The following is a 12362-nucleotide window of genomic DNA, read 5'->3' on the forward strand; positions in this document are numbered from 1 at the left end:
ATGAAGAAGCCATTTTGCTCATTTGAGTTCTTTTCTGCAAATCTCTGTTAGAACTAACTTTAGAGATGAAAGAAAACTGCAGATACTATCATCTGTAGGACACGACAAACACATTGCTAAAGTAGCCTGAGACTGGTCAGGCAAAGAAACAATATCAATTACTTACACTAGTAGTACCAAGTGTCACTGGTTCAAAACTGATTTGCTTGCCAAGGCAGGTAACAGATTCGTCTTGAAATTCTTTACAAGAAGTGATCATGACTGGTAAGCTGAAAATGCCCAATGAGAATAAATTCCTGCATCCACTTAAGGACTCCACAGTGCAGCAATGGATTGTTAACATATCACATGGCCATCAAAATTCACATTTCTATATCACCTTGCAGCTCACAAAGTGCTTTCTTCACAACTTTGTGAGGCAGGGAGTACAAAAATTAAGATGGCCATTTTAGACAGGAAAGTCACAGGATACTGAAAGAGACCTTAGAGATAATATCTAGCATTTGTATAGGGCTTTCATGTTTGCAGAGTGATTTACAAATAATCCTCTGAGCCCCTCATTTTAGAGAAAAGGAAACTGAGGTCCAGAGAGGTTCTTTGATTCACCCAAAGTCACCCAGCAGTAAAGTGGCAGAGCTGGAATGTGAACCCAAGCTCCCTGCACCCAATCCAAGACTCTAGGACCTTTGAAAGAAGGTATTAAACAAGGGCAATTAGTTCATCCTGATACTCCCTAAAGGAATATCCAACTACTAATTATTTTTATTTTAAAAACAGTCCTGAGCAAAGTGTTGTCAGTTGGTTCACAGAAAGACAGGATAGCCCAAGACAGCTCACTTTTACTAATGAGGAAAATGAGAGTCAAAAAAGTGAAACTTATTCAATATCAGACTGCAGAAGAATGAGGATCTTTTGACTCCAAATCAAGTCTTCTTTTTATTACACCAAACTATAAACTGGTGACATCACTTCATTCTGACTCCATAGTATTTTGTTTGTCTACATGTGCAATAAGCAAAATGGGGGTGGAGAGCTCTAGGAGTACATCTGACTGCTGCCAGCCATCCAATTTGTATCTTGGGTGATGAATGATGCTTCCCTGGCATCTGAAGGAGTCTAATTCTAATGTATTATAGTGTTAATTGTGAAATGACATCTATCAGGGCAATGCCTGAGACTATATCGCATCACCCTCAAGCAAGACCATGGAATTCTGCCCTCCAAAATACTAATGGAAGGTGCAAAAGCCAAAAGGCTGGCCAAAAAGAAAGAGTAATACAAGAAAATTGTAAAGAGGCCTCACCTTGGAAGGTTAGGGGCCGGTGTTGAAGCTGATGACGGGGAAGGAGTTGCGGGTTGAGGTGACTCATGATTTCTCGGGACTCTGCCCATTCGATACCAGATTCCCATGTTGTTCAGTTCCCTTTAGAAGAAAAGAGAAATCTTCACAATGTTGGTAAAACACAGTTTATTTACCTGAATCACTAACAAAGCAACCTGACTCATGATGAAATAATTATAAATTCAAAGATCAGGAAACAGATTAATCCCTGTGCAAGTTCAGTCAACAATTTATTCTAACATCAACATTTTTTTTACAAAAAGATGACGCCACCCAAAAGTTACATATAAGAACAATTTCTGACTCCCAAGATAGCACCACATGAAACACCAACTGATGACAGAATGTAACATGAATAAATCATACTACCATGTTCAGATACACAGCTTCAGATACCTATTCAATGGAGGGAAGAAGTACCTAACAATGAAAACCTCCAAAACTAGAATGAGCTACAGGTAAGCTAGTGTTCAGATAGAAATAGGATGACTACTTCCATTTAGGAATAGGCTGGACTAGGGGACAACTATGTTCCTTTCTAATTCTAGGATCTGAATCCATGATTTTCATGCTAGTTAAAGGCACACCAAATACTAAACACTTAAAAGAGAAATTGACTTACAATGGGAAAAAATTGAACTTTCGAATATTTCTAAAATATTACATTTTTACTACTCCCCTACGCCTCTTCTTCTGATGCCCCACTGTGACATGTAGGTGACACTAAGTCTTCAAAGGCTAAGTCACTGTGCTACCAAGCTGAGAAAGTTTTGAATGTGGGCTTAACAAAGGACAGTGTGTCTCTTATCTACTGACTGGTGCAGTTCAGGTCGAGGAGGTGCATCCTACTTCAAGGTCTAGACACTAGGCAAGGAGATTTTTGACAGCTGATGAAGCATTCTACAGTGGGTGGAGAGAAGCATGCTCTAGCTTGGTGTAAAGAATAGCCACATCAAGTAAATCACAGATCCTGAAAGACTGAACATGCGATGTGTACTTTCCCATAACCAGTGTAACCTAAACTGGGGTAAGCTCATTATGTAAAATTGCTGCTTATAATCATAGGACTCACAGGATTTTCAAAGAGTTCATCTACTGTAACTTTTTTACATTATAGATGAGGAAAGTGAGGTCCAGAGAAGTTAAGCAACTTACTCAAGGTCACAGAGGTAGTTACTGACAGAGTCAGGATTCAAAACCAGGCCTTTCATGCCAATTCCAAGCCCTGCTCCACAACAACAAACAAAAGGTTCTTTTTAAAGAATATACAATATTGACACATAATCAGTAGAACAACTGAAAGACCATGGAGGTATATACTGAAACAGCCCTATCTTAGGAAGTTCCCAGTTCAAATTCCAGTTCTACTTTTACCCATGTGGTTTGACTGTGGGCAAGTCACTTAACCTCTATGGGCCTTAATTATTTCATTGACAGAGATAATCATTTCAGAGCTCTGACAAGTTAAGAATTTTGGACAGATCATCAAGGCTATATATGACTTGACACATATAGACTTATATATGACATAGAGAGACACATATATGACTTGATATATAGATCGTATAAACAACTGTATGTAAGTTGGTGCCTATCAGTTGGGTAATGGCTGAACAAGCTGTGGTATATGATTGTGATGGAATACCATTGTGCTAATAAGAAATGACTAGCAGGATGATTTCAGAAAAATCTGGAAAGACTTACTGTAAGGGTTATGGGATTTAAAGATCTCCCATGCCCCATGGACGTGCTGACATAGCAGAGCAAGAGAAAGTGAAAAGCCGAGCTAACAGTCCTGTGGTTGGCAGTTGGCGGCAGTTGCCTTTTTTTTTTTTTTGAGTTAGGACTCCTGCTGAGGACTGCCAGGGGCCGGAGCTGCTGGGAGCGCTCTTCCAGGACACTGGGTGGTTGCTGTGAGTGGGGAGAGGAGGACCTTTGCCTGAGGTAGCCTGTTCTGTTTTAAAGGCTTGAAAATGTGGGTGCTTTCTACTTTATCTACCTGTGCCAATGTCATAACTACTCTGATGGCTTTCACTTTCTGGTTTTGGGACTCAGTCTTTTGGTATCTTAATAAATTTTCTAGTTTATTTCCCCAAATGGCAAACCTGACGTATTTTGTGATGGATAATTATATCAGCATATTTGTAATCTCTATAGGCATTGTGAATATGGCTTTGCTGATACACTTACATGAATCGATGCAAAGTGAACCAGGAGAATACTGTACACAGTAACAGCAATATTGTACGATGATCAAATGTGAATGACTTAGCTATTCTCAATAATACAATGATCCAAGACAATTCCAAAGGACCTATCTATGATGAAAAATTATTTCTACCTCCAGAGAAAGAATTGATGGTGTCTGAATACAGATCAAAGAATACTATTTTTCACTTTATTTTTTCCATTTTTTGCAGGGGCGGGGGGAACCTGTGTTTTCTCCACAAAATGACTAATATTGCAATATGTTTTGCATGACTGTACATATATAACCTATATCAAATTGGTTACTCTCTCAGGGAGGGAAGAGAAAGGGAAGGAGAGAATTTGCAACTCAAAATTTAAAAAAATGAAAAACTGTTTTTACTTTTAATTGGGGAAAACATTATTCATTAAGTAAATGTCATTCCTAGGTCATTGTCATGTTTGGCACAATAGCCTCAAAGTAAGAAGGGAAATGTACAACTAAGACTGTTTATACAGGGCCCAGCAGGCTCAGGAATCTATTAGTTTCTATTAACCTCCTACTCCAACATGAAACAGTAGAATACATTTATATCTCTTGCTACTTAAGAGACTATATCCTAACACCTGGAAAAAGCTATGTGCTTTTTGCATGGGAGCCCTTTTGGAAGGGAACAGAATTAAAGTGTGATATAGTGAAAGAAGCACTGGACTTGGAGTCAGATTTAATTTCTACCTCTGTAACTTACTATGCATGAGGCCTTGGGCAAATACATAATCTCTGAGCCTTGGTTTCTTCATCTGAAAAATTATGAAATTGGACCTGATAATCTGTAAATCCCCTTCCAGTTCTAATATTCTATGATTCTCTCACTGAAACATTTAATATACCAAACAAAATATCAGAGGCTGATTTAGCTAAAGGGAGGAGGAAATAGCAGAAAATTATTCAAACTTCAACAATAAATGGATTAGTGGAAAATATGCTGTGATTTGAAAACCACTACATAACTGTGATAACAGTAATGATAGAAGCTCACATTTGTTTAGGACTTTTCAGGCTACAGAATGTTTCTCATGCATTAACTCTTTGATTTTCACAAGAAATCTTATGAGGCAGGTAGTGCAAATAGGATTATACCATTTTACAGATGAGAAAATTAAGGTTCCCAGAAACTAAAGGGCTTTCCTGTGGTTACACAGTTAATAAGTATGACCACAGAACTGAGAACTAGAAAAGAACCCAGCCATCACCTAATCCAACCCTCTCAGAGAGACTTGGCCAAAACTAAGTCAGGAGCAGAGCTGAATTCCAATCAAGGCTTCTAACTCCAAATTTACAGTTACTTCCTCCATTCTATACCATCTCTTCATTAAGTAGAAAATGTGGGATCAAAATTCAGCTTTCTGATTCCAAGTCCAACACTCCTCTCTACTACAGCAGCCCCATGATATCAAGAACTTGGTGACTGAAAAACGACACCCTATGGAGGGAAGTCACTTCAGTTAGCTTCCTGTTTTATAAATCCTACATGTTTCAGGGTATTCTAGTGCCCATAAAAAAGGAGGCAAGAGTTTGGCTTTCCCGTATCCTACTGTGGCCAAACTGGCATCATGTTTAATTCTAATCACCACATTTTAGGAAGCTCATCAACAAGACACAATACTGGTCAAAGAAGGTTCACCAGGATGGTAAGCATTCTGGCAGCCACACTACATATAAAGATTGGTTGAGGGAACTGGGGGTGCTTAGCCAAGGACCTGACAGAAGAAGTATTATAAGTCACAGAAAACAGAGATAAAATTATCCTTCTTGATCCCAAAATGAAGACATTGAGATCTGTGGATAGAAGTTGCAGAAAGGCAAATTTTTCTTTGGTCTAAAGAAAACATTTGATCACAACAATTCAAGAGTGAAATGGGATGACTTAGAAAGAGGTACTAAGTGCTCCATCACTAGAGGTCTGAATGAACACTTGTTAGGGATTTTCTGGGGGGCAGTTCTGAATTCAGGCATTGGTTGGACATGTTGTATTAAAAATTAGCATTAGTGACTCCACTTTACCTTTAGCCATCGTTTTGTGAAGTTAAGTTTCAACTCCACGTAAGACACCTGGTTTAGGAGGTTTTACAAGAGTACTCTCCCTCCCCACTATCAACTGACTTTAAAAATATCACAAAAATACCCCTCTCCCTCTCACCTCAGTGTCTCTCAACCCTCTTCTACCAGTGAGAAACCAGATATCTCAATCCCTATAATTCTGTGTTTTCTGTTTTTCACTCTCTTAAACTGTGAAGAAGTAAACTGCTGGGTCCTCGGCAAGAGCCTTGGTCCCAGTTTGTTTTATAAAACCATATGCAATGGTAAATAAATTGTTTGTCTGGATGAAACTCAAGTTTCTTTTCTTTTCTTTTCTTTTCTTTTCTTTTCTTTTCTTTTCTCTTCTCTTCTCTTCTCTTCTCTTCTCTTCTCTTCTCTTCTCTTCTTTTCTTTTCTTTTCTTTTCTTTTCTTTTCTTTTCTTTTCTTTTTCTACCATAACAGACAAGAATGACTTCTGGGATTCCTTTCAAACTCTAAGGTTCTATGACTTCGTACACTGAATTTCTGAAAAATGATAGATACTTATACTTAGGCCCCTTTAAAGTTTCAGACACTTACCCTATAAAGGTATATTGAGGAGGTGCCTGCTTTGTACGACCCATGATTCTGATGTCACAGATTGCTGCCTCAGTTGAATCCCGAGGGATAAATTTAATACACAGCCTCTTCTTTCTGAAAGCAACTTCCTCTGAAAAAGGGACAAAAGAATAGGTATTAGTTTCCATAGGTTAGCAAAGTCTGAAATCTGTCATCTTTTTGTACACCACAGTGAATCAGCAACAGCCAAAATCAACCATCCAGAAGGGTCAGTCCAAGGTGTGAACAATATGCACTACCACCTCTCCTGGTGTAGGCAAAAAGGGAAATTTTCATCACTATAGAAGGCTGGTCTTCAAAGGGAGTTTCAGACCAAACAAAGAGGCACAATACATAATCACACAATTTAGAGGTGGAAGGGAGCTTTGAAATTGTCTAGTTCAATTTCCTTATCTTATAGACACAGAAATAGACCCAGAGAAGTGATTTGTCTGACATCACACTGGTAAATAAGAAATAGTTCTAGGAGTGAAACTCAGGTCTTCTGACTCTAAATCCAGAGCTATTACCTCTGGATTCTTTAGTTCTAAAAAATAAAGTTGAGAGTCTGAATTTTGAGCATTAGGTCCAGGAGCCCTAGAATCACAGAATTTAAGGCCCCTACATGAATTGAGTCCGACCCCTTCAGTTTCACAGAGGATAAAATCTGTGCCAGAGAGGTTAAACAACTTCCCTAAAGTCAGGGAGGTAGTAAGAAGCAAAGACAGGATGTGAAACAAAATCCTCCAGCATTACTTGTTTTGCTATGCTAGCAGCCAAAGATACACACTCAACACACAGCCATCATGAGGGGTAACTATAAAGCAAAGAGCTCAATTCAACTGACCACCCTTCAAAATAAGTCATTACCAAAATAAGTCAATCCCCCTAGGTAGGGACCATAGCACAGAAGGGCCCCAGGTTCCTGAAGGCTATGTCAGAATGTGAGCTCTGGCAGACCACTTCAAGCTGGGAGAATTTTGAGATTAATCTTTGTTGACAAAAGACCAACCTAGCTAAGTCAGGAGAGCCACCACAATGCCCAAAGAATGGCCATGAGCTGATGATTTTTGTTGTTGTTATTCACAGCAACTCACTAAGACTGTCTAATAAGACATGGAGGGGGTTGCAATATAAGTTGATAGAGGGAATCAGAATCATAGAATTTCAGATGTGAAAGGGATAAGAAAGGGCATCTAGTCAAATCCATACCTAAATCTCCACAAGACAGATAGTCATCCAGTCTTTGCTTAAAGGCTGTCAGTCAAGCACAATATTTGACTTTGGAACGACTCTTCGCAAAGTTCCAACCATTGTTCTAGTTTTGCCCTCTGGGGCCAAACAGTAAAAGACTAATAATTCCTCTTCCACATGATGGCTTCCAACTGTACCCCAAATCTCCTCTTCTCCAACCTTACATTCTCCTTTCTTTTCCTAAACTCTAAGATGGAATGGTCACTTTTCCCTAATATTCCTATAATTTCCTCTCCATAAAGGATTTCTATTTTGATGACAAGAATTCCTATTAAGAATAGGAATTGTTTCTTCCTTTCCTTTTTGAAGGATGAAATTATAATTGAGTAAAGCCAAAAATTTAATAAGCCTTTTTTTCTGGTAGAAAATTCCAACATATGCCCAGATAATTAAAGTCCCCCATGATTACTCTATCATATTGTGATGCCAGGTTTGAGATCTGCTTCCTGAGAGTCTCATTTAAGTACTCTTTCTGTCTAGGAAGTCTACAGTATAGTCCAATTACAATAATGCTTCTGTCTCTGCCTCCATTGATCTCTACCCAATTGAATTCTATCATACTTGTCTTCTTTGGTTCCTAGATTTCCTTGCATAGGGAGGTCTTAAATCTTAACGTATAATGATACCTCACCTCTCCTTTATTTATCCTGTTTCTTTTGAAAAGGTATATCTGCCAGAGAACTACTATGGCCCTGATCACATCAAGTATCAGTGATACCTATGAGCTTAAATGTGCCTCATTATTTTTAGGATCTCTAGCTCACATTTGTCTACCACTGTGCATTTGAGCACAGAGGTAATGGATGTCATTACTTAGACTTTTCACCTGTGAACTTCTGAGTACTTCAATTACCATCCTCTTTCCAACATCACGGTTATGCCTATGGTTGTAGCTTATTTCTGTTGTTGTTTGTTCTCGAAGAGGACCATGACATCAGGGAGGTGACACCATGACTTGCAAGTGAACTGGATTTAAGTGAAGCAGGGCTGTACAAAGTCACCAGCTGCTTCCAGCGGCAAGATATAGATCAGGACAACTGGAAATGACCCTGGATGCAGTGGGACACCTTGGCCTTTTTCTATTTTTTGCTTTTTTTTTGAGGGACAACTGGGGTTAAGTGACTTGCCCAAAGTCACACAGATAGTTAAGTGTCTGAGGCCGGATTTGAACTCAGGTCCTCCTGACTCCAGGGCCAGTGCTTTGTTCACTGTGCCACCTAGCCGCCCCTAGCCCTTGGCCTTTTTAAGCTAAGATTTTTGCCAGGTCTCAGCTTACCTGAGACAACCTCCAATCAGTGATTAAAGCTAGGTAAGAAATGAGGCAAAAACTGGCCTCTTTTATCTAGTAAAAAAAAATGAATCTGGGAAGGGAAGACCCTCAGAGTTTCTGACCAAAATAGAAACAAATGCTATTTATACTCTGAGCCATCAAAACCCAAACAATGATCAAGTGAGACTTGAGTTGGAACATATCATTAACCAACCAGTGAGAGCCAGAGTGATCTGGGTTTGAGTTAGGGTCAAGTAGCTCCATTTGAATCCAAACAGGCTTTATCAAAGTCTGAGTTTCCAATACCGTATTTCAAGAAATCAAAAATGAAACTACATGGGGCAAAAGAGTTAACTGTCCCAGTTGTCTTTTTTTTTAATTTATTTTTTTGGTCTTCATTAATTTGTTTACTTTTAGTTTACAAGAGTCATTACCACAATTCCTTGAGTTTCAAATTTTCTCTCCCTCCTCCCTCACTTCCCCCATGGTGGCATATGATCAAGTATAGTATCTGCAAATACTTTCACATTAGGCATTAGTCAGGTTATAAAGAAGGATTGTAACAGATGGAATGAAGAATGGGAAAGAGGAAACAAAACCAAACAAGAAAACAAAAAAGGGCAGGTAGTTTGCTTCAATCTGGGTTCAATCTCAGTTCTTTCTCTGAATGTAAACATCTGTCTCCATCATGAGCCTTTTGGGGTTGACTTGTGACTCTATATTGCTGAGAAGAGTCCAGTTTATCAAAGTTGATCATCACACATATGTTGTGTCTGTAATTGTGTACAAATTCCTCTTGGCTCTACTCTTCTCACTCAGCATCAGTTCGTATAAGCCTCTCCAGGTAAATATGAAGTCCATCTGCTCCTCGTTTCTTATTGCACAATAGTATTCCATAACATGCATATACCACAACTTGTTCATCCATTCCCCAATTGATGGGCACCCCCTTAATTTCCAATTCTTTGCTACCAAAAAACAAGCTGCTATAAATATTTTTGTACATATAGGTCTTTTCCCCACTTCTATGATCTCTTTGGGATACAACCCTAGAAGTGATATTGCTAGGTTAAAGGGTATGAAATTATTTATAGCCCTTTGGGCATAATTCCAGATTGCTTTCCAGAATGGTTGGATCAGTTCACAACTCCACCAGCAATGCATTAGTGTTCCAATTTGTCCACATCCTCTCCAGCATTTGTCATTTTACTTTTTGTCATCTTAGCCAATCTGACTGGTGAGATGTAGTACCTCAGAGTTGTTTTGATTTGCATTTCTCTAATCAACTATGATTTAGAGCATTTTTTTCATATGCTTATAAATATCTTTAATTTCTTCCTCTGTAAACTGCCTGTTCATATCCTTTGCCCATTTATCAATTGGGGAATTACTTGTATTCTTATAGATTTGACTCAACTCTCTGTATATTTTAGAAATGAGTCCTTTATCAGTGACATAGGTTGTAAAAATTCTTTCCCAATTTTCCACTTCCCTCTTAATCCTGGTTACATTGGTTTTGTTTGTACAGAAGCTTTTCAATTTAATGTAATCAAAATTATCCATATTGCATTTATAATGCCCTCTAATTCTTGTTTGGTCATAAAGTCTTCCCCTCTCCACAAATCTGACAGGTAAACTATTCCTTGCTTTCCCAGATTGCTTAGAATATCAGCCTTTATACCTAGATCATGCACCCATTTAGACTTGATTTTGGTATATGGTATTAGATAATGGTCTATGTCCAGTTTCTGCCATACTATATTCCAGTTTTCCCAGCAGTTTTTGTCAAATAGTGAGTTCTCATCCCAAAACCTGGGGTCTTTGGGTTTATCAAACAGTAGATTACTATAGTCATTGTCTGCTGAGTCTCGTGTACTCAATCTATTCCATTGATCCACTACTCTATTCCTCAGCCAGTACCAAGTAGTTTTGAGGTCTGCTGCTTTATAGTACAGATTAAAATCTGGTATAGCTAGTCCACCATCCCTAGCATTTCTTTTCATTAATTCCCTTGATATTCTGGACCTTTTGTTCTTCCAAATGAATTTTGTTACTATTTTTTCTAGCTCTATAAGGTAGTTTTTTGGTAAACTTATTGGTATGGCACTAAATATATAATTTAATTTAGTTAAAATTGTCATTTTTATTATATTAGCTCAACCTACCCATGAGCAATTTATGTCTTTCCAATTAGTTAGATCTGACTTTATTTGTGTGAAAAGTGTTTTGTACTTGTGTTCATATAGGTCTTGGGTTTGTTATAATGTCTACAGTAATTTTAAATGGGTTTTCTCTTTTCTATCTCTTGCTATTGAATTTCATTAGAAATATACAGGACTGCTGAAGATTTATGTGGGTTTATTTTATATCCTGCAACTTTGTCAAATTTATTTATTGTCTCAAGTAGTTTTTTTTACTTGATTCTCTAAAGTATATCATCATATCATCTGCAAAGAGTGATAGCTTGGTCTCTTCTTTGCCTAATTTGATTCCTTTGATTTCTTTTTCTTCTCTAATTGCTATTGCTAACATTTCTAGTACCAGATTGAATAAGAGGGGTGATAGTGGACATCCTTGTTTCACCCCTGATCTTATTGTAAATACTTCTAGTTTCTCCCCATTACATATAATACTTCCTGATGGCTTAAAATAGATGCTACCTATTATTTTAAGGAAGGCTCCATTTATTCCTATTCTTTCTAGTATTTTTAATAGGAATGGATGTTATATTTTGTCAAAAGCCTTTTCTGCATCTATTGAGATAATCATGTGGTTTTTGCTAGTTTTATAATTGATATGATCAATTATACTGATGGTTTTTCTAATATTAAACCATCCTTGCATTCCTGGAATAAATCCTACCTGATCATGAAGAACCTACAAAATGACACAAAGAAGCTAACCTCCTGCTGAGGATAGCCCGGCAGGCCGGCAGGAATCAGCCAGCCCAGCACTCTGGGAGCCGAGCCCAGGCCTGCCGTGAGCGAGAGGTTTTAGTGCCAGGGTGGGACTGACCAGCCGCCAGCAGGAGAGTCTCCAGATCAGCAGCAGCTGTGGCCATTTCCAGAATTATCAACACATAGATGCGAAGGACAAGGTGAGAAGTCAATGTAGTCTGGACTTTGGGACCCAGTAAGAGGGACTACTTCGGCTTTTGCCCCTGGGGCAAGAAGCCGCTGAGAAGTCCAGCACAGCCAGCCAGCACCATGTGGCAGCTTCAGCTCCTGGCCTGCAGAGTGTAGGAGGACCGAGCTTCCAGTCTGAGGGGTAACTGCTCTTGCTTTAACCTGCTTGGATCTGGATTGCAATCTAGGATGGGGATCCTGGTGTGTGTGTCCAACTTGCCAGAGCGTGTGGAGACCTCAGAGAGGGCACCCATCTAATACCTCTGGCAGCTGAGAAAACCCCAGCATTTGGGACAAAAGCTCCCCTGTCTGATGGCAGAGTCCTACTGTAGCAAAAAGCCCAGGGGTCAAGTGACTGAGGGGCGACATGACCAGGCAAAGCAAACAAAGCAGACAGAAGATTCCAACATTAGATTCCTATTTTGGGGACAAAAAGGAGCAAAGCATGGAACAGGAGGAAGACAGTGAAGTCAGAACACCTGCACCAAAAGCTTCAAGGGAAAATA

General features: G+C 38.9%; 1 protein-coding gene across 7 annotated transcripts in view; it reads right to left on the reverse strand.

Moving 5' to 3' along the window:
* The window catches only part of MVB12B (multivesicular body subunit 12B), a 324028-nt gene that overhangs the window by 180836 nt on the left and 130830 nt on the right, over nt 1-12362 (reverse strand). For 6 of the 7 annotated variants that reach the window (XM_069082725.1, XM_069082727.1, XM_069082723.1 and 3 more), the window contains 2 exons: nt 6190-6319; nt 1304-1423 (listed from right to left, as the gene is read on the reverse strand). In XM_069082725.1, coding sequence (XP_068938826.1) covers nt 1304-1423; nt 6190-6319 — 250 coding nt within the window. Of the gene's footprint in view, nt 1-1299; nt 1424-6189; nt 6320-12362 lie in introns of those variants that run through there. The other variant, XM_069082728.1, reaches the window with a different exon arrangement.

The sequence above is a fragment of the Petaurus breviceps genome, unplaced genomic scaffold (genome assembly GCF_028583685.1).
Source record: "Petaurus breviceps papuanus isolate PSGF00001 unplaced genomic scaffold, PetGlider_PUasm1.0 171, whole genome shotgun sequence".
NCBI classification, from domain to species: Eukaryota; Metazoa; Chordata; class Mammalia; order Diprotodontia; family Petauridae; genus Petaurus; species Petaurus breviceps.